The sequence below is a fragment of the Stegodyphus dumicola genome, chromosome 3 (genome assembly GCF_044657685.1).
Source record: "Stegodyphus dumicola isolate Sdum_Otavi_A_Nest chromosome 3, ASM4465768v1".
Taxonomy (NCBI): Eukaryota; Metazoa; Arthropoda; class Arachnida; order Araneae; family Eresidae; genus Stegodyphus; species Stegodyphus dumicola.
In genome coordinates, this window is record NC_140770.1 from 264,909,979 (window position 1) to 264,933,093 (window position 23,115).

Below are 23,115 nucleotides of genomic sequence, written 5' to 3' on the forward strand. Positions count from 1 at the left end.
TGAGAGCCATGACCAATCCACTTATCAGGAAAAGTTTCATTAAGATTATTACGCGCAATAATAGCAAAATGGGGAGGTGCCCCATCCTGTTGGTAGACAGCAGTGTCAATAATGCCATCTGATACAAACTGTAGCTGAAGATATTGTTGCAACATAACAAGAAAAATTTCTCCAGTGATGGTCCTTTCTGCAAACCTGAAAAGTCCACAGGGTTTAGTTATTCCAACCTATACATTAACTTTACATATGTCTCCCTGAGATTCGTATAACACGTATGGTTGTTCATCAGCCCTAATTCGGCAATTATGCCTATTAAAATGGCCGCTGAGATGGAATGTGGCTTCGTCACTAAAGAAAACACTCTCCATTATGTTCTCATTATCCGCAGCTTCCAACAACAAATCATAACACATTGGTTTGCCCAGCTGCATAGTCCTCAGTTTCAAGTTTATGCACAGTTTGAATGTGGCAGGCATCCTTGTTTAAATGACAGCGTAGAGTTTTCCAAACAGTAGTATGCAAAATACCAAGTTCCAGGCTGAGTCTTCGTGTAGATGCATGGAGGCTATGTATAATCGCTTCGTGTATGCTTTACTCAACTTGTGGTATTATTGAAGATCTCCCAGAATGGTCTTCATCTTTAATGCTACCAGTTTGCTTGAATTTGTTTACCAAGATTTTAATAGCTGCTCTGGTAGAGGCTTGTTTTCTGAATTTGCAGACAAAGTCCTCCTGCACCTGTTAATATGTTAATCCACATGTACAGGCACAAACGGTGGTTATTCTTTCCTCTGTTCACAGCATTCTTTCAGATCGCCTCCAAAGAATTTGGAATTAGAATTTATTTCTCAAAAATGTATAGAGACTTTATAAACACCCTGTGTAGGTGGAGCATATAAAAGAGTGTATGAAGCAACAAAATTTTGTGCTGAATCTTTTAACATAAACTTTCTTATGGATCTTTTAACATAAACTTTCTTATGGATCTTTTAGTCCAGCCAGCCTGTTCACAGGATCAAACCTCGGACCGAACTACCAGTGTTCAACGATTTTACTGCTCGGCCGCTGGTGGGCCTGCATCTGTCAGGGTAGTGTGATAGAATGCAATGTAAGATATTAGTTCATAAGATTTTGTGATGGTATTTCATTAATTAAATCATGGTAAAGTATTTAATGGAGCAAAAAATATTTTTAAGCTAAGTAAATTTTGTAGCTTCTTTTTTCACCAAGAATGAAAATAAGACATAATATTCTACATATATAGACACTTGTTCAATAGTCCAAATTAGGAGCTATAGCATATTAGTAATTATACCTGCTTGTTCAAAGTTTGTTCCCTAATCCAAATTAGTTGCTGAAGTGCCCCCCCCCCCCAAAAAAAGGGTTCTATTGGTTAAGTGGATAACAACCTACATTCTGATAATTCTATGTGAGGGTTAAAGGTTCTAACTTTGTGGAATTTGTGTATGATTTTTTTCTTTCACACTTCACAGAAACAGTTGGAGAAGACCAAACTAAAATGATAAGTACAGTCAAAAGTCTTTAATCCGGACTCGTTGGGACTTCGGCGATTCCGGATTATCGATTTTTCCGGATTATAGATCATCAGTTTAAATCTGGTAAGATGGCATGCAGAAATTATAAAATTAAAAATATGAAACCATAATTTATAAAATAATGAGCAATTATGATCTAAAGGATATCAAAATTTACAAAAAAAAGAAGCTTAATATTTATTTGTTGACTTTATTAAACATTTCTTTCAACGTGCGCATGCGTAAAGCATACATTACGCATAGCCGAAATTAGAAAATTGCAACCAGAAAACTATTTGGTTTGTATTCGTGATATTTATAATCTGATTTAAATCATATCAAAGACAGAGTACATCGAGATGAAATACTACATATAATAAGAAATTATAAGCCGAATAAAATAAAAACATCTGCCCTGAAGATAACGAGCGTGAAATTGATAAACAGATTTCGGAACGGTTAGATAAACAAAGGATATGCCTTTATCCATTTTTTGTAGCAATTCCACTTTTTGTGTGATGAACATCGAAACATACTTTCGTTTTGTAGATCCTTTGGGAGCTCCAGCATCGGAAATTCTATTTAACATAATCGAAAGTTCAAGCTTACTTTTATAAAATTGCTCTTACAGTCTGCAAAAAATAATAAGCCGGATCCAATTCAAAGATTAAGGAACAACGCAATCATCAACATTAACTGAAATAGATAATTAGATAATTTTAGCTTATACTGCCTGTTATACATTAAACGCGCACACGAAAATGTATTCTGCGCTTGCGCAGACGCATATGTGCAGTCGTAAAGGTCTTGCGCGCACGCGTCAACGCGGCGCATGCACAGAAAGATTTTAGTTTTGAGGTCCGGATTATAGATCATTCCGGATTATGGGTGTCCGAATTAACGACTTTTGACTGTATTGATAAAGCAGTAGAGTGTAGAGATGTTGTATATAGAGAGACTATGTATATATATATGTCGAGAGAGTATGTATGATAAAACAGTATGTATTTTGTATATATATATATGGAGAGAGAGGGGGGGGATTATGGAAAATTAAATTTTTTATAATTTAATATTTTTTTTGTTTTTGTTTTCCAAGCATTTCAGTTACAATGGACTTTTGATATGATAAATTTGTACTGTGTAAAAAAAGTTTGCAAGTAGGAATATTAAAAAAGCATGTTTTTATGGCACTAATATGATAATTAATAAAAATGTTTGTCTAATTAATTGAAAATTTGTGACAGTTAAGTCTGTTGTATATGACTTTTGAGAAAAATGCACATAGAATGATTTAGCATCAGATGAAAAGAGAAAATGCACAAATTGATGCTGAATGTTTCCTAATCTTTGTTTAACTTTCTGGTTGATTTTCAGAACTGTGTGTGCTCTGAAATTTGCCGAGAGGCAATGAAGTGAAACATAGGTTTGAAATATTTTAGTGTTTGTGCATTGCAGCATAAAATGTATAAAACATTATAGTTTATTTTTAATGCACAGGTAATGTGCGTTTCATTGTCACCCTTTTTTTCCCCCAGCATTTGTTTGATATCATTGTAGTTATGTAATTTATGAATTTACGATTAATTATTTTACAGTCACTTTAAATATTTTTTCTCAAATTATGAATATAGAGCCAAAAAGGTTGTTGATGTTGTTAAGAGCGCCTTTCTTACTAGGCAGGAGTTTTATATTTGAGTCTCTGAAAAGAGTTTTCATGATTTAGACATTTATGTTATGTGATATTAAAATTTTAAATCATTATAGTTAGTTATTTATGTATGCTTTCAGGTTCAACTTTTCTCTGTTGGTGACATGGTTAGAATAATTGAAGACATGACTAAAATGAAAGAGCTTCAAAAAGGCCATGGTGAATGGATTGAAGTTATGAAAGTGGTAAGTATTTTATGTATAAATAAATAACATATATTTTTAGAAATATAGACTTATATGTTGACATGTAACTGTTTTTGTCCCGGTCAAGTTAAACTTGAAAATGGGTGTCAAAATATTATTTTGATAATATATGTAATTTATTTTTGTTTATTATTATTATTTGATTTTTTGTTGTTCTTTTGGTAATGCATATAATTTAATTTTTACCGTTCTTCATTTCTTGTCATATAAAAAATACACTATGTTTATAAATCCTTTAATGGAAGTTTCTTTAGATTAAGAGAGCAAATTTCAAAGCTTTTATCTCCTGGTTTATGATGACAAATTGATCATTTACTTAATACAGCTGCTTAAATCTTGCAATGCTCCATCTGTAGTAATAGCAAATTTCTATTTTTCTTACAATAAATGATTTCAGAAAGAATTCTAGATCTGGTCTTACTTTGTGTTAACTATCTCGAAAGAAAATAAAAATTTCAATTAATTTTTTTAAAGAGTTCTCTTTATTAGTTTATTCACAGTAGAGACAGACATTTTAAAGCTGATGATATTTCCTATTGAATCGGCAGGTCCTCTTTTCGAAGTATAATAAATATTGAGATGGTCTTTGGAGTATATAACTATTTTAGATAAATGTTTGGCATTATATACTTTTTTAAAACTATTATTTGTAAATTTTCTCCTTTGTTGTAAATGGTCATGATTGCAAGATTTGTATATATATATTTTTTATAGAAAAATTAAAATAATTGCTTTACAGCTTTGCTCGTATATTTATGGAATCCATGTTTAAAATTATTACTTATGTTATGTAGGCACTAGGGAAAACTGGAAAAATAACAAAGATCTATTCTGATGGTGATCTAAGAGTTAATGTTGATGGGCAGACATGGACATTTAATCCACTATGTGTTACATCTGTGCCAGGAACAGCTACAGAAATGAATAATACAATGACAGCCAATCAGAGGGAAGAACATACGCGTAAGTTCTCTAATTGGTATTTTTAAAAGTATTTGTTATAATTAATTTGTTGATGTTACATTGCACTTCAGGTAAAACTTTCAAGTACGATGGTTAAATTAGTTATGTCAGTGATTAAATATATAAAAATCTTAATATCTGTGTTACACTGTCCATGGAAAGGAATGAAGGTATTCCCTGATGGCCAACAAAATTATAATAACTGTCCTCACTGTGCTGATATCCAACCTTCTCCAGACCATCTCTTCGACTGTACTACTATTTTGGCCAGGCTCCTCAGTATAGATATAGCTCCCTCGCACCAACTCCTCTATTCTTCGAAGGTTATTGATGTTGCTGTGGCTGTTCTGGATACTTTCGGTCCTATTTGACTCCCATGCATTGACTCTTTGGACAAGACAACAGCAACATTTGTGTTGTTTACAACGCATCTTTACAAGCATTATTTCGAATAATAAAAAAAAATTTTCATCCCCCTTCATTCATGAACAGATATCCTAGCTATACTGCATATAGGATATTTGCTCACTCTAGTTTGTAAAAAATTATTATTAATATGTGTAAATATTTTTGATAACATGTTCTCATTAACTAAGTAAACTGTAATGTCATATATTATTTTTATAATAATAATGTAACTTAATTTTGCAGTAACTAGTAGATTTATTTCTGTGTATTAATTATATTATTTTTCTATTCACACAGGTATACACATTAACAAAAATTACGTCTTATATAATTTATAATTCTTTAATTATTTCCGCTGAAATGTTTGAAAATGAATCAAGTAAATATAATTCATTAAGCTTATGAAAATATTAAGCATGTAGCATCATTTCTTTAAACGATGTGATGGTACTTACAAGTTTTAAATAACTATCAAAAACAATAAACTTCATTCTTTGTATTTCCTTCATTCATTAAAGACATATCTCCTATACAGAAATCCCACCAACTTATATAAATTTGCAGTTACATAACAATGCAAAAATAGTGCCATTCAAAATTAAATTATTTATATAATCTTTAAATTGATTTGAAATGTAAAGCTAAATGTGTTAGTAATGAATCTTAAAAACTAATTTAGAAGAAAAACTGGGAAATAATTCATACATATAAAATCAAGTAAAAATTATTATAGCAACATCTCAAAATATAAATTGAGCTATTTCAACACTGAATATGATAGTGAAAGATAAAGCAACATCTTTCATGCTTTCAGCAAAATCATATTGTAACACTAAAGCCCCCCCCCAAAAAAAAAAAAAATCAAGAAAACTCTGTGCCCGATTTCAGAGAAGGAGAAATTTTTGTGTCATTGGACTGAAGATCTAAGACAGAAGTAAATACTCCTCATTTGCGTAATTATCTAGGAAAAGGCTAGGTTTTTATTTAAAGCTTTACTCCATCGGAATGTAAAATGTTTTAAGATTACTAGCAGTCATATCCATGCTGATATACCTAACTACAAGCCTATATATGATGCTAAAAAGCATGTGATCATACATTCTATGCTCAATCTATTTGTGAGATGTCACTGTGATGAGTATAACTCAAATGATCCTAACTACCCTGAGATTTAAACATCAGGAAAGGCAGAAATTGCTAGAACACAGCATTTCTTTTTATATCACAACCATCAACCTCCAGTGCCATCTCTCCCATTACAGAACCAAATTAGATATCCCAATAGTTTTTTTAGTTGAAAAGTGTTATTCCAATTTTTTTTTCCAGTAATTTTGATACTCTTTTTTTATTTTAGATTTGAGTTAATAGTGCTGCATTAAGTTTCTTTAATAAATAAAATAACACTGTGTCAATAGAATATACTTACATAATAAATATTGCTGTTTCTTATGATTGTGCAAATAACATATATGCAGTTTACAAATTCAAGCTACATAAGGGTTTAAAGAATGTGTTATTATGTACTGCATAAGCTGGTAGCATGAGCAAAATCAGCTATGCCCTTGCTGGGATTCAGACTATGGGTCTTCTGATTACTAGCTGGACATGCTATCATAACTCACAGTGAGGAAGGCCAAAATCTTCGTATATGCTCCCCATTTAAAAGGCGACTATAGAGGGAGGAAACCCATTTGTCAAAGTCAGGTGGTGACTAATTACGTTCTAGCACATTTTACTCAGGTGCTGCAAAGTATTTTAGAAATTTTGAAGAGACAGCAAGTGTGAGAAATCTGCTATGCTCACATTAAGATTTGTGTCACGAATCTTCTAGTTACCAGTGGGATGTTAAGTGGAACCTTCTAGTTACCAGAAACCTGTTGCAACATGCAGTAGGAAAGGAGAAAATTCCTCATGTTTTGAAGGGAATGTGTTTTGCATCTGAAAATGAACCAACTCAAATTCAAGTTCTTGGGACTATCCTCTATTAAAGCCAAGTATGCAGCAGCTATGTCATGTAGCCATTAATAAAAATGTTTCTAAACTAAAGGAATTCTTTTTATGTGTACTGTAGTCATATGAACCTAGATGATGTATAGCTATATTGGGGGGGGGGACTAGAAATATTTTCTTGCAAAATGATGCGTTTCCTTCATATGTCAGAATGTAAACAATGTAACAAAATTCTGAAAAGATCTCAAAATTCTGTTTGTTTCAGTCTCAAAATTTTATTCTCATAATCTATTTCAGACTGTACTTATCTGATAATAGATATATTTTAAAGAAAGCTTTTACTGTGGATGGCAAAATATTATAACCACTGGCCCGTAAAGGACTAGAAAAGTTTTTTTTTTTTTTTTAATTAAAGCTATTTCATCTGAATTTTTTTAAAGTTATCTTTTGCAGAATATGCAAAAATAGCCTAGTAAATATTTTATTTTAATATTTGTAGATCCTTTGTTGGGCCATTTATTAGTTGAACCTCATCAGTTAGAAATTGCCAGTTCAGATAGATTAGTCCGTGAAGCAGCTCAAGGTCACACAGATGTTGTCAGAGACTTATTGCAAAAATTTCCTGATAAGGTATGGATTAAAATTAATAGTGGTCTAATAGAAGTATGTAATATTTATTTATGTATGATGTCATTTTATCTTTCCTAACTCTTCTGTATCATATTTTAGAAAGCTTTATTTTCTGTTTTGAAACATTTTTAAATGTGTTATTTAGCTATAATTTCTCAGGAAACTATTATTTAATAAAAGTGTTGTTCATTTGCAATAAGCTGAATTATAAATATTTTGTGTATGCATAAAATAATAAATTAGAAAAAAGTGTATTTGTTATGAGTTTTAATTTGTATTATTATTAGTTTTTATCATTCTCACAAACATAATCATAAGTTTAATTTCTAAGATATGGTTTTATTGATGAGATAAATTGGCTGAAAATAATGAGATAGCATTTGACTATTACGCAAAATATTAATTGAGTTGAAAATACTTTTAAATTTTAGATCTAAAACGAATGGTTGATCTTGCAAAACTAGTTGTTTGCATAATGTTTTCTATTGTACACAGAGTAAATACAAGCCAGTATAAGCCATTAAAAAATACAAAACATTAAAAACTAAATTTATGGAAAAATTATCTTCTTTAAAAATTATTTCAGGAAATTTTTATGCTGATAAAAAAGAAAAAAATCTTGTCATTTTTATTATCTTTGTAAACAAATTTTTTTTTGAAGAATGTGATTATTTCATGCTGCTAATTAAAATAATTTAAAGCATTTGGTTCTAAACCAGTTATGCTGTAAAATATGAAGATTAATGTGTTATTGAAATATTTATTTCATTAGCAAAACTTAAAAATGTAAGGGAAAACAATATTATTTCTCAGTTTATGAAAAATTCTTAGAGATTTAATATTTTAGCATTGTGAGGGATAATTTTTATTAGTTTTTGTTATTATATAAATTAAGCAACTGCATGCAGCTCATGATGAATCTTTATTTTTTATTCAAGTTTTGGGCAGAATATTCTGCAAATAGCAGTACTTTATCTGTTACTTAGTATTTTTGCAGCCATATCAATTCAGAATGTGCCAAACTTTGACAAACATGCATGCAAGTAACTATTTTTGTGGTAATCATGTTCAACAGTAACAGTTCTTCAATGAAGCAACTTTGCCATTTTCATGTGTGTTCTTTTTGTTTCCAAGTTCCAGTCATTTTTATAAACAACAACAACAACAAAACAACAACAACAACAACAACAAAACAAAACAACAACAACAACCCAAAAAAAAAAAGATTTTCCCCTTTTAAATTCACTTTTAAAATATATGGTTTCAGAACTAAAATTTCTGCAGGAGTATATTGTTTTGCTGCAGTCACTACAGAAAATAATACTGAGATGCATTGGTAGACAGCCAGTGCATAAATTGTGTACAATGCTGAATTTATGCAATTCTCCGATTTTTTTTAAAAAAAAGATACTCTGTACAGGGAGAGAACAATTGGAAAAGATTACAGAAGAAATTGGGGGGATGTAAGTATTTTTAAAGGATTTAATAATTCAAATTTGTATTTTCAAGTGCTAAATTTGTGTTTTAAATTGCTTTGTGTATTCTTTTGATATGCTGCATATTGTTTGCCAGCTTATTTAAAAAAAAAAAAAAAAAAAGTTTGTAACTCATTTTTTAAAATGTTGAAAAAATTGCCAGATTGTGCCAAGATGGTTGTGTTAATACGTTAAGTACCCTTTATCTAATTACATATTAATTCAAAATAAATAAGATGTTACATTTTTTTTCGGTTTCAGGTTGACCAAAAAAGCTCAGGAAAAACAGCTTTGCAAGTTGCCAGTCATCAAGGCCATTTAGAGATTGTTCGATTGTTATTAGCTGCTGGCAGTAGTCTTGAAGTCCAAGATGATGATGGTGACACAGCTCTACATTATTCAGCTTTTGGGTCAGTTTTTTAATTTCAGTTTAATATTTTTTTTCTTTTCTTACTTTTATAATTTCATATCAAGTGTGTTGCCTAATTTTTTAAAAATATTACTTCCAAGTAAAACTGAATTTCATTTTCCCCTTGAATGATATTTGAGCGTTCTTCCTCACTCCCTAGTTTTGAGACATTTTTAAGAACTATTTTATATGCAAACTATTTTCATAGCATGTTTTTCCTTCCTTGTACGAAGTAAAAAGGAAGTTTTGTAATCGCGAATAGTTTCAGGCAGCATATTTCAACGAAAATATCCATTTCGACCGCTATCGAATGCAATTTAACGATGTCTTTGCGTAATATCTGTACGTAAGGACAGAATAAAATACTCTTTTTATTCAAAAAAATTATAAAACTGCTTTAAAATTAATTCTGAAGAGAATTTTTCGTGGCGTCTGTACGAACGTATGTACGTACGTACGTATCTCGCATAACTCAAAAACGAGTAGCCTCAGAACGTTGAAATTTTGTATATAGGACTGCTATAACATGTAGATGTGCACCTCGTATTTTGGTTGCAATCGGCCGCACAAACGTATATAAATATATTTATATATATATCCACTCTGTTACCTGGCTCAGTGATCTCAGTTTCTTTACTCTTATATGTTGGTTAATTGTACATTTTTTGCTTTAAAAATGATTGAATTATGTTCTTCTTATCTTCCGGTTAAGGTTTTTATGCCTTTAGTAAATCCGTATGCAATATTTTTAGAATTATCAACAATTTTAAAGTTGTTTAAGTGCCGCTAAGCCTAATAATTTTTTTGATAGCGGCCATTGCTTGTTTACATTTGAAACCGCAGGATAGTGGATTTGTTGCCAATCTAGAGAAACTTGCCTTCGCAACAACAAAGATAACGCCTTCATTTATTATTTAAATCATGCTTAATCCGTTCTGTAATTTTTTCGAGGAAATAAGCATTTAAGAATTACTTCGTAATTTTTAATATAGATATTTTGAGTTCTTATATATTTTTGCCTTATCGCGAAATGAGAACTGAATTAATTAAATGAGAAATACTCGATTGTCTGTGAAAAACTGTTTCTTTTTTGTTTTGTTTGCTTAATTTCTTTTATACATCATTCTAGCTTTATTATAGTATTTGAATAGAACATGTGGCAACAATTAGATAATTCTATTCTTTAAATGATATAAATTTTGTGCATTCTGAGTTATAATATGAATGAAATATAATACTGTTAAGTGAACCTAGCGCCAGAGTGTCGCTATGGTAAACAAAGTGAATTTTAAAGAATGCATTTATTCTATTGTGGTTTATGCGCTGTCGGCAAAGTAGATTTAATTCAATCCAATAAGTTTAAATGAAATGCAAGAAAAAATGCGTATAATTTAATATTCCAATACAAGGAAGTCATGTGGTGTACACATCATATTTTTTAAAATTATTAGACCTAAATCAAAAGCAAGGGCAAATTAAAAAATGGGGGGGGGGCAACAATTGGTAGTATAGACAGCTATTTTGTAAACAATTTGTTGAGTAGCTGTAGTGTATTTTATAGCATTTATTATCTTGTTTTCTTTCCCATGGCAATTAGCAGTCTGGCTATTAAAACAACTACCCTCAGCTGTGAAGTCACTTTGTGAAGTAGTGTCTCAATACAAAAGGTCTTAATGATGCTGGCACTTGCCATGTATAGTCTTGCATTTATGAATTTAACATAGTAAGTGAAGAAATGTGTAGCAGCAGTGTTGTGAGTTTAGAGAAGGTTGTTCAGATGTCTATGAGAGAAGAAAGGTTTAGTGTTCAGAGAAAGAAATTTGACAAGGAAATTCCTTTTTCATGACTAGTATTTCTTTCAATGGAAAGCATGCTTGGTTCATAGATTATTGTTTACAGAATTTTAATTGAAAATGAAATTTATTATTTACTATCCGTAAAATGTGTTAAAAATGTTGATTGATATGTATAGTAGTTAAAAAATGGCATCTGCTCATGCATTATTATTATTATTATTTTCTTGTTGTTGTTGGAGAGAAGGGGATGAATGCTCTTTATAGGTGATGATCTGTGGATTTCTTGCATGATTTTTTAGACAAAATAACAATTCTGTACCATTCAGAGCCATTGACTCGGAATGGCGATATCAGAAGTTGCCTTCATGAAAATACAATGCTCACATACTGCCACTCTTAATGTTCAAAAGATTCACTAGAGTCAAATTTATGAAGCCTGTACAGTAAGGTGGGCTGAAAAAACACATTTTAAAAAAATTTTCAATTGCTATACCTTGAAAAAGGTGCCTATCGCGTAGCAATATAAAGTGAAAAAAAAAATTCATTTAAAAAATATATATTGCTCTTCCATATAGCACTTAGTTTTTAAAATTATGAATTTTTCTGCTTTTCATCAATTTTTTATGATTATTAAAGTTGTTACTATCAAAATGCAGCTGTTCCTAATGGAAAATTTTGGGCATGATGAACAGGAAAGAAGTTTAAAGCTTGTTTTTTCAAATTAATTATTGTTTGTGGGGGAGGGGAAAAGCTCCTCTTTCTCTTTTTTCCCCCTCTCCCCCCTAAAAACAGCAATATTTTATAATTTCTGATAATTTTACTTTTTAGTTTAGTAAACAAATGGTGAATATATTCCATCTTTTTTTTAGTTTAGTAAACAAATTGTGAATATATTCCATCTCTTTTTTTATATTTTGTTATTCAAAATAGCACCCCTTAAAATTAGTTTTTTAGGAAAATTCTGGCATACTACATTTTGATAAGAGGATCATCCTCATCAGGTTGTTTCTTGTATCAGTGCGACACACCTTTTTAAATGCTTCACTCCCAAGTTTGGCGAACCATTCTGCAGCCTGGGTGAAACAAGGGAAGCTGTGGAAACCAATTGTAGCGATGTGCCAGACTTTAATAGATTTTTAATACTTTTATTCTTAATGTTCCTTAATAGTAGGATAGGTATTGCAACTATCCCACCAAATCAAGTTGATGTAATATGTTGCTTGAAAGTTGAATTTTGATATGCTGAAGTTTCAGATACTCTTTTCTTTGCAAAGTGATCGAATTTTCAACAATCGGTGATAAATTTTGAGTCGGGTGCGATATTCTGATGGCTTCAAAAACTATATTTGGACTGTATGTGAAATTTTTGCTGATTTTGATTTTAGACCATAGAGGCATGTAAAATAAGATATATCAAATGCCTAAATTCATCAGTAGGTTCTTCTAAGCTCATGTATAATCTGAGAAGTGAGTTTGCTATGGTCAACCATTTTGAGTGGAAAAAGTGGACCAAGATGTTAAGCTGCTAAATCTTCTAAAATTGGATCTGAACTTTATGGCAGCAGAAATATCAAGCAAGTATAATTGATCCTTGTTCAGCACTGCTCTGTCAACTTGAGGAATAGAGCTCTTAACACAATCAAAGTGAACCAGTGGAAGTGTGTCACTGTCAGTAAGTTTTGTTCCGCCATTGAAGGATTTGGTCCCTGTGGTAACACATCAAGGTGATGAAATAGGTGATAGAACTGCAGTTTATTGAAATGTGGGAGCCATATAGCCCACTGCAATAGTCTTCCAGTATGCAATTTGATTTGGGAGATAACATCATTTTTCAAACCTGAGACACGAAATGCAGACCAAGGTCGAATTACTTGTGAAGTCACTGTTAAAAATATATAAACAAAATATATATTATAGTCACTGTTTAAAAAGGTTCATAGCAAAAAGTGTGTGTTTATATATATGTGGGTTCTTTAGTTTCGAAATCAATTCATATTCAAACAAAACACATTTAATAAAACATTAATACATCTATAATATAGTTCATCTATTACTACAAAATCTATACCATCGTTTATCTATTACCACGATATCTATAACATCTTATATCTATTAACATGACAACTTAACGTCTTACATCTCTTAATACCACATCTATATCATCTTGCATCTCCTCTCATAAAACAAGTGGCGAGAATTCTATCAATTTCACTCGTGCAGTCAACAGCTAAAATTTGGAAAGCGCGTGAGGAAAAATATTAAGCTATGGATTTAAAATCCCACATATATATATATATAGTTTTTCATATGAACAATAAATAGTTTGAAATTACAAGTTTTATTTTATTTTGGGTATATATATATTTCTCCTATCCCAAATTTCACATTATGACGTATTACATTTCAACAGTAGTGTGTTTAGCAACTATCAAAAATTGACAGAAAGCATAAAAATTTCATCATTTTTCAAAACTCTGAGGGAAAGATGCAAACAATTTTATTTGAAATTTGTTTTGTTTTCTCCACCTCCCATTTTATTTAACTAAGAGACAGATAACTTTTCTGAGGTATAGCGATAGGAAAAATAAAATTACCCCCCCCCCAAACCCTACTGTACAGCCTTGACTTTGTACCTGGTTACTCTTTTGTTTTTCTTAAAGGAATGGCTTGCTTGTCCATAATTCGAGGGATGATAAGTTGATATTGCCATATTGCTGTTCCAAACTCAGAAAGTGAGGTTTTGTACTCATGGCATTTAAAAGCTTGTTCCAGGCTTCAAAATCTGCTTATAAAAAATGGTGACACCATAGAAGAATGAAGTAAAGAAGTCTAAGTTTTTGAATAGTAATTGAAATTAATTTCAGTGCTTTGAAATATGTATCATATGAAAATATTTTATAAATTAATGACATATTAACTTTATCCATTCTTCATTTTATCAGACTGGGTCATTAGAAATACAGTTAATGAAATTAGGTTGATTTATAGTAATCTGAATAATAACTTATAGCTTTTTTAATTTTGATTATTTTCAGCTGTAATTAAGCTTTGTAAAGAAATTAAATATTATTTATTACACAATCCCTTCATAATAATTTTTAGTTAATTTTAATTGCTTTTTTTCTTTATTTAATAAAATAATTCGCGGCTATGTCTGGTGAAAGAACAGTATTTTATGCATGAGAAGTGCATAAGAGTTCTGTGTGTTTATGCGGCCTGAAAAGTACATTTTAAATTATGTTTATTTTCATCCCATACATAATAAGTGTTTTACTAAGAACCTGGTACTTAATTTTAATAGCTGTTACTTAGAATACTTCTTAATTAAACAAAAATACAAGCTGATATTTTGCCTTAGAATGCTGAAAAATTTCTTTCATTTCTGTGTGTCAGTGCATTAAAACAGCTTGAATTTTATTTAAGCTGTGTGCCTTTATTTGAGTATTTATTTCTTAAAATTAGAGAAGCATATTTTTCTCATATGTTATTAAAATTCATAGGTATTTATATCTTGTCCAAATCATTACATATTATAACAGTCATATTTTGAGATGAGATTTTGTACTTTCTTTTGTGAATCTTTTTATAATTTTTCGCAAGTTGAATTTTGAAATTATATATTTTACAGCAACCAGCCTGTTGTTATGGATTTGCTTTTAAAGAAAGGTTCTGATATAGATACTGTGAATAAAGCTCGATGTAGTCCTTTACATGTTGCAGTCAATAAGCAGCATCTTGATTGCGTAAAAGTTTTGCTTAAGCATCATTGTAATGTAAATATTCAGGTATGTTTAATATCACAGTATTTTTTGGTTGAAGTTTTCCCCCATACATTATTTTAAAAAGTAAATATTATACTGGCTTCTTTTCTGAATTTTTATTTTTATTTATGCTATATGTTTTTATGAAGAAATTTATTTTATCTGTTTTTAAATTCCGTATACTCAAGTTCAAGTCAAACTTAAAGTCTCATTAACTTGAATATTAGTTTCAAGTAATTAAACATTCAAGTTAATGAGACTTTAAGTAAATTGCATTAAAAAAGCATGTAGGATTCTGTTTCGATATGGTATGTTTATTATTAAATAAGTGAGACTGAAATTATATTGCATATTAACGACTAAATTTTTTTTTATGTATAAGAAGTGCTGAAATATAAATAAAACTGTAAACCATAGAATTAGCAAAACAACAACCTTGTGTTTGGTGTAGATTTCAGTCAAGACTCTCGATTCGGAGGGCAGATAGGTACAGGTACATCTTCATGAGAAGCAAGGAAATCAACAAAGGGAAAGCCATGGTTATATTTGTACTCAAAAGAAGTAAAGAGAGCAAGAAGGTAGCACCATCTGTTAGCAGAACTAGTAGCAAAAAAATGAAGAAATTAAATTAATAGAATTTTAAAAGCGCTAGGTAGGATTGGACTGGAATTAAAGTCTATAACTAAGCAAGGTAAATCTTTGTGATTGTGAAAAGCTTAATCCATTTCACCAATGGAAGAAGCTTTCTATGTAATTTTGCAGACCCGAAGTGAAAATTATGATTAAAAATATGATTAGCAATCAAAGACGTGATAATTTCACCTTTCTGGACATAAGATTTATTTCCTTAATGCGAAACTTTAATTCTCTTTTAATTTGGACAATGTATCTCAAACCACACTGACAAGATGTGATGTAAATTTTTCAAGAATTAAAGTAGGAAATGAAATCCCTAAGAATCGAACCATAGATTTTATTGATAAGTAAGAAATGACTTGAAAATTGAACTTCTGGAGAAGCAATTTTTTAATTGACAGAAGAATGAAATGGGAGCACGATAAGGTTATTAATGTTATTTCTAACAGTGGCATGTCTTCTTTCATTGCAAAATGAAAATTTTCTAAAGGCTTTATCAATGTCACATGAGAAGATCCTCGGTCATTGTCAACTGATCCCAAATAATTGAATTCATTGCAAAAGCAAAAAGAAATGTTGCCTATTTTCCCTCAAAATGAATAGAGTCTTGACTAAAATCTACACCTTGCACAAGGTTGTTGCTTTGCTGATTTTATGTTTTACTTGGCATGTTTCTATTCTGGCTTTAAAACTATGAAATCCAATTTTTAAGTCATGTATCCTGAACTTACCCCATGATTTGCACTAATGACAGCCAAATAGTATTATTAAAACTTCCTCCCTTTTTTTTTTGTTAAAATTTGTTACTAATATGTGTATATATAATTTTCCTACATTTTCTTATTTTTTTCACTGGGATTTATCATTTTTGTAGAATAATTAATTAAATTTTGTGAACTCAGTTATTTAGTGAATTTATATTTTCATTATCGTATATATGTATATGTTATGGTGAAACACCGAAATCTGGAGAATGTCAACTTTCACTGGTGATTGTCAACATTCACATAGTCGCTTGGTGTATGTCCGAAATATTTTCCAAATAGTCTTATTTCTGACTTACACTGGTAAATGTTGACATTCACCATGTACTAATGGTGAATGTTGAACATGTAAGAATATTATATTTTCTTCTCCGTAATTCAGTCGCGAAAAAACGCACTTGAAACTTAAAATAAGAACTTAAAACACACTGTACATTCAAAATGAGAAAGGAAAATAATAGAAGTTAAAAACTTACTAAATTATGTGATTCAAATCTTATTTATTGTAGCAACTGTTATGACACTTTGAATTGCACAAGAGGCCCTTGCTTTTACAACTACATTTATTTGTGGAGCACTTCCTTTTGCAATGACAGCACGTACATCTACTCCTCTCTTTTTTGACCTACACCAGAGCATATCTGTAATTGTCGACATGCACCGGTGAGGGTCTGATAGTACAAGAATGTAATGCAATATTCGATCTTTCACCAACGTATTTGGTGAATGTTGACATTCTTCAGTGAAAGTTGACATTCTTGCATTTCGGTCTTTCACAGTAACATATATATTATGTCTCGTTGCTTTTCTATACACATCACAGCAGAATTGATGACAGTTAAAGCCTGTCATCAATTCATGATCAGCCATTGCTATGATCTGCCCCTTATCACAGCTTTTGTAACATTAATTATTAATCAGTAGTCCAGGTATTTATTTTTTTGCTTGCAGTTTTATAAATACACTGATCATCAAATTACAAGGATAATGGCAGAAAGAAAATATAACTGATACTCGATGAAAAATTAATTATAGAAATTTGTATGAAAGCATCAGTTAACATCAATTAGATATACTCCTCTTTGGCAGTTGATTATTCGCAACAACACCCCTAAACAGCCCATCTTGGGGTTTCGATGTCTTGTCCACATATTTCTGAGTGGTTACAGAACCTTCTTGAATGATACACAACTCAGTGATGCCATTTGTCGTGATTCCTTCCGAAACCATTAAACTGTGGTCATGGAAATGGTATATTTCATGGACAAGGGAAGGCAAGTTGCATGTTCCTTTCTCTCTCTCTCTCTAGATCAAAACGCATCTAAAATCACTGTTCAGACTGTTTCTAGACTTGTTAGCAAACAATACTCAGGCCCATTCGTCTTGGCTGCATTGAACATGACGACAGCACCAGTTTAAACAGCCTCTCAGGTAACTGGAGTGAGTGGGACACAAACCATTGGTTTTCACACGTACAGTCCAATCTCATAAAGCCTTTGTGCAGCAGTAGAACGAGCAATTCGTGTTCCTGTGGCAGTTTGAAGGTCTAAAACCAAATCTCTTGTACTCATTTTGCAGTTTCTTCAACTTGATAACAACAGAAAACGGTCTTCTGATGCATTTGTTGCTCTTGCTCGCCCTTGACCAGGCTGTCTCTCAACTGATCCAATGCTTAAAAAGCAACTCCAAACTCTTGATATGACACTTAATATTCAAATTTTGGGTGACCTCCGTTTGTGTTTGACCTCCCTTGATTCTGCCAATTAATCACCACTTTTAACCTTCACTTAAATGATGCCTTTGAGCCATAAGTACTGAATACTGATCACTCTCGGAAACCACATTCACTTTAAACAACACTGCAGACCAGAATTCCAACATGCATCCATTGCGCATCATATTATCAATCACCGAATTTGCATATTTCCTGCGCTAACATATGCACGGAAGTGCAGTTTTATGTTCAACTGTAATTAATTAACATAAATAATTGCAGAATTGGGCATTGGTTGCAACATTATTTTAGTGAGCACACCACCGATAGGGATTTTAACATATAAGCCAGAAAAGCTTTCATTTTAGGTGTTAAAATATAGGGCATTAATGTGTAAGAAAAAGGAGAGGAAAGTGGTGAAATATCACATGGGGAGAAAGTGGTCAAATATTATGTGAAAAAGGAAAAAAAAAAAAAAAAAAAAAGGCTTTTAATGGTTTTAGCAGTTGTAAATAGTAAATCAAGAATTCAGGTAGTATAAAGTATACAGTTAATTTTCCTCTTTTAAAGGCAAGGGAGAAAGGTTAAAAATCAACAAAAGCAAGTTTATTAATAATTGCAATGAAAGTCTGCAGCCTATTTGACAGTAAAGTTACTTCAGAAAGAAACAAGGAGATAAATTTAGTGAACATATGTTTAATGCTAGTAAGGCTGGTTTTATCGATTCAGGAGCTAGTTTTTTAATTTCTATGATGTAAAAGGGAATGGAGAAGCTTATGAAAAACTTGTATGATGTAAAAGGGAATGGAGAAGCTTATGAAAAACTTGTATGATGTAAAAGGGAATGGAGAAGCTTATGAAAAACTTGTATATGTAAAAGGGAATGGAGAAGCTTATGAAAAACTTGTGTGATGTAAAAGGGAATGGAAAGGCGTATGAAAATTTTAAGAAATATCTAAAAGTGTGGGAAAAAAAGAAAGACTTTATGCCACAATGGATCTTTAATATAGTTGAAACTGGGCTTTCTCTGGAAAAAATGGCAAAATGATTACATTCTCAAAGAAGCTGCATTCGTTCCTGGTTTTAAGGCATTAAAGATAAGATTATACTTCTAGGAAGATATGCTGCTAGTTTTAAATAAAAACCATGATTTATTCACCTTTCAGAAAACCCTAGAATCTTGAAAAGCATTGACAAGAATATGTTACTAGTTTACTACAGGAATAATCCTAAGTCTTGAAGGATAATTATTGTCTTACTCAATGATTAGTTCTTAATTGTTTTATTAAAAAGGGTATATATGTACTCTCATGAAAAGAATACTCATTCCAAAATTCTCTTGCTGCTTGATATTGCTCCAGGATATCCTCTTCCTGTCACAGTTTTAAGAAAACTATAAATGTGATGTATGTACCATTTAATACATATCAATCAATGGATGCATTGAATTGATGGAATCAATAGATTCTATCATGGATTCAATAATTCAGTAGATTTAATCATTGGAATCAATGATTAATATTTAGATTGTGATTCAGTCAATGGATTGAGTTTAATTGCTACATTCAAAACATATCAAACAAACTAAGAAATCTCAAGCAATAACAGTAGTGGATAAAAGGACATTTTATGATTCTTGGGAAAATTATATATTCACTAGTATATCCTGAACATTGGACATTGGAATTTCGCAGAAAGAAGTAATAGAACAATGTGTGTGATGAATTTGAAGATGTTACTGGCACAAGAGATACTTGAGTACAATGAGCTGTATGTTGTAACAAATTAGTAAAAAGCTATGTCTCAAAGTCAATATTGCCAGTGTTGAAGAATTAGTAAATCATGAAGAAGTTAAATCACTTGCTTAAGACTTAATTCATTTTTAAAACACAAGAATTGTAGAAGAAGGGGGGATGAAGAAAAGAAAGAAAAATCATGAAACATGTTTTTCATAAAAGGATTGGCTGAAATATTTCATGAATAAAATCAATGACTGAAAAATATGAATCATGTTAGTGATAATTTCACTGAAGTTGACAAGTAGATTTGAGAAGTGGTCAAATGTTATCACAAAATGCATAGAGAAGGAATTTATTTTCATTTAAAAAAAGAGAGAGAGAGATTTCATTGCTGTATATTATGCTGTTCTAAAAGGAAATAATTTGTATTTAAAGCAAATGCACAATTTCCTTAAATAGATGTAATTAAAAAAAAAAAAAAAAAAAAAAAACTTTGTTAATTTTTGCAAAGTATATGTCTGCATAGTAATAAATAAAAATTTATAAAGGAATGTATCACTATATGTAATCACTTTAAATTTATTATAAATCTAATTTGTGACAATATTTTAACAGAAGTTTGACAAATCCAGGAGAGGAAAATAACATTGACTTAAGACATTTGACTGCCAACACGAGATAACTCGTATTAGCGCTCTTCTTCAGAATGCCCAATACGAGTTATCTCGTAATTTCTTGACTTCCCACTTTTTCACTGTTATGAGTAACTTATTTGCTTAGCGCTTGTTTTAGCTGTACCGAGGTAACAAGTTGAAGCATGTCTGTACGAATCAACTCATAGTAGGCTTTTGCAAAGAGCTTTGTCTAACAAAAGCCGGCTATGATATAATTTGTAGGTAATTAGTATTTTAAATAATATAATTAAATCGATTTGGCTTTTCGAACCGGAATCTGAAAAAGTGCCGTGACAGTCAACGTGTTAATATCATTCAGAATATATCTACAATGAGTGGGCCAGAATCCAATCATAAATCAAGGACTATTTGTATTTATAGGATGATGATTTATGATTGGACTATCTAATCATAAATTGAGGACTATCTGTATATTTGGATTAGAAATTATTGCAATTCAAATCATTAGAAGTTCTACTGCGTATATTTTAAAACTGAAAACATTTAAACATTTTATTTGATTTAAAATTGTCTTTTCTTTTTTTCCCCTTTACTTTTAAAACTTGTATTGAATGTGAAAAATGACCTTGTTATTTATAATTTAAAGGATTCCTATGGTGATACTGCTTTACATGATGCAATTAGCAAGGAAAATTTGGAAATCCTTGATCTTCTAATAAACATTCCAGAGATTGACTTCACCTTAAAGAACAAAAGAGGTTTCAATGTTCTACATCATGCTGCTCTGAAAGGAAATAATTTGTATGTATAAAATTTTTGATGATTGCAATTCCTATTAGATTTTAATGTGCAAGTGAAATTTGGGAAATATTTTCTTGAATATTGATTCTACCTTATTCCAAGAAACTTCTAGTTTGAAAAGTTTCTCTATTTAAGGTAGAGAATTGCATAAAAAATTCTCTCAACGCTGTAGTTGTAAATAACAAAGTCTTAACTTTTTATTAATTATATTTCATGCAAGATGATCTGTATCCTTAAATTAAAAAATTTGCAGTGATGGGTGTACTTAGTATTTGCATGTTGCCATTTCTGAAGTGTTCTTTTACCTAGTTTGTAAAGCCTAATTGTGAAAATAAACTTTTGTGGTTACTTCTTGAGTTTGATCAGAAGATTATTGAACGTCAGTTTTTAATACACATAAAAAGTGAGCTAAATTCTTAAATTTGATCTTAGATATAAGTATGCTAAATGTGTTCAGAATTCTTATGAACTGATTGGATCATAATTCTTACAAAAAAAATCAAAATATTGTTCTGACAAATTTTTAATTGTCTTCTAGAGTAAAGCTTTTATTTGTAGGCTTTTAGGACAATTAAATTGTGATGAATAGTAAAAAAAAAAGTGGTCTAAGTCTGTGAATTTGATCTCAAATGTATATCCATAAATTGTGGCCTAATCCATATGAATAGATCAGATGATGGAATTATTCAAATATATTGAATTTACTAAAATTGAACTTTTTTAATGAGTTGTGGGTTATAAATATTTTACTTATTGGAAATTCTGTTGTTGTAGATAAAATGAAAAGTTGGAATTCTTATTTACAGAAAGCTTTCACTCTCAATTTTAAAGCTGTCTTAAAGTCTTTAAAGCTGACATAAAAGTCTCTATTTTACAGAGCTTGTTTACACATTTTTTGAAGATGCAGCTATGCAGTTAAATAAAACAAAAATATTTTCAAATACAATTCAATATATATTTAGCTGTCAACTCTTCCACTTTTCATCACATCTTCTGGTCTATTGATAGATCTCTGAATGTCCTGCATTTTAATATTTAGCATTTTCTAAAGAAAACTATGTAGAAAAATGTTTTCCTGCTTTAAATGAAATTTATTCAAAAATTCCAGGAAACTCTCGGTTTTTCATATTTCAAGCTTGGCAGTGTTCAGTTTCGTAGCCCTTTTTCTTAGCTATCCAGCTGTATCATGATTTCTATGAAAAGAAGGCATTTTAAAATTTTACCATGAGAATTATTTTATACAGCTCTTGTTCTGCTTACCATAATCTATCAACTGTGTTTTGTTTAGGTGTAGAAAGCACTCAGTTTAACAGTATGACAACAAAATCATCCCATCAATGCCACAATAGGAAGCCTTTTCTAGCATACTTGAGTAGTTTATACTGATACGTCTTTCAATTCTTTTATACAGATTTATTTGTAGATGTTGATGATGACATGGCTTTATTATTGATGTAGTCAAGTTCCTTTTACATTGTGTTCATAAACAAGTGGGATTAATTTTTTTTGAACTTTAAGATTTCCTTTGTTTGGAAACCAGATAGTCACAAAATCTTTCAATGGAATTTTCTTTAGACTCTTGAAACCAAACTAGCCCTTGATGAAGAACTAAATTATTTAAAAGCAATAGCTATTGACAGGGGCTTTTCACCCAACATGAGTTCAAGCAATTAAAAAATTCTCTTCAAGCAGTTAAATCAGTCAAGCAGTTCTCAATCAATCAAGCAGTTAAAAAATTCTCATCTCAACACACTAAAAGGCACACTCTTGTTTTAGGAGATTATAAAAATTCTGTTGTCATTCCCTTCTTTCAATCAATTAGCTATAAAGTTGCACATATTTTGCAGAAATTTAACTTTCGGGTTGTTTATTCTCCCATCAATAAAATTCCGAATTCTATACTCAAGGACTCCATTCCAGATATGAATTCTTGGGGTATTTATAGGATTCCTTGCCAGTGTGGTTTAATTTACATTGGCCAA

The 23,115-nt window shown here is 30.7% G+C and overlaps 1 protein-coding gene across 2 annotated transcripts in view; it reads left to right on the forward strand.

The window, feature by feature from the left end:
• Positions 1-23,115, forward strand: part of mib2 (E3 ubiquitin-protein ligase mind bomb 2) — a 119,609-nt gene that overhangs the window by 72,331 nt on the left and 24,163 nt on the right. For both annotated transcript variants that reach the window (XM_035355174.2, XM_035355175.2), the window contains exons 8-13: positions 3,327-3,431; positions 4,247-4,415; positions 7,273-7,403; positions 9,140-9,288; positions 14,712-14,868; positions 20,979-21,133. In XM_035355174.2, coding sequence (XP_035211065.1) covers positions 3,327-3,431; positions 4,247-4,415; positions 7,273-7,403; positions 9,140-9,288; positions 14,712-14,868; positions 20,979-21,133 — 866 coding nt within the window. The remainder of the gene's footprint in view (positions 1-3,326; positions 3,432-4,246; positions 4,416-7,272; positions 7,404-9,139; positions 9,289-14,711; positions 14,869-20,978; positions 21,134-23,115) is intronic.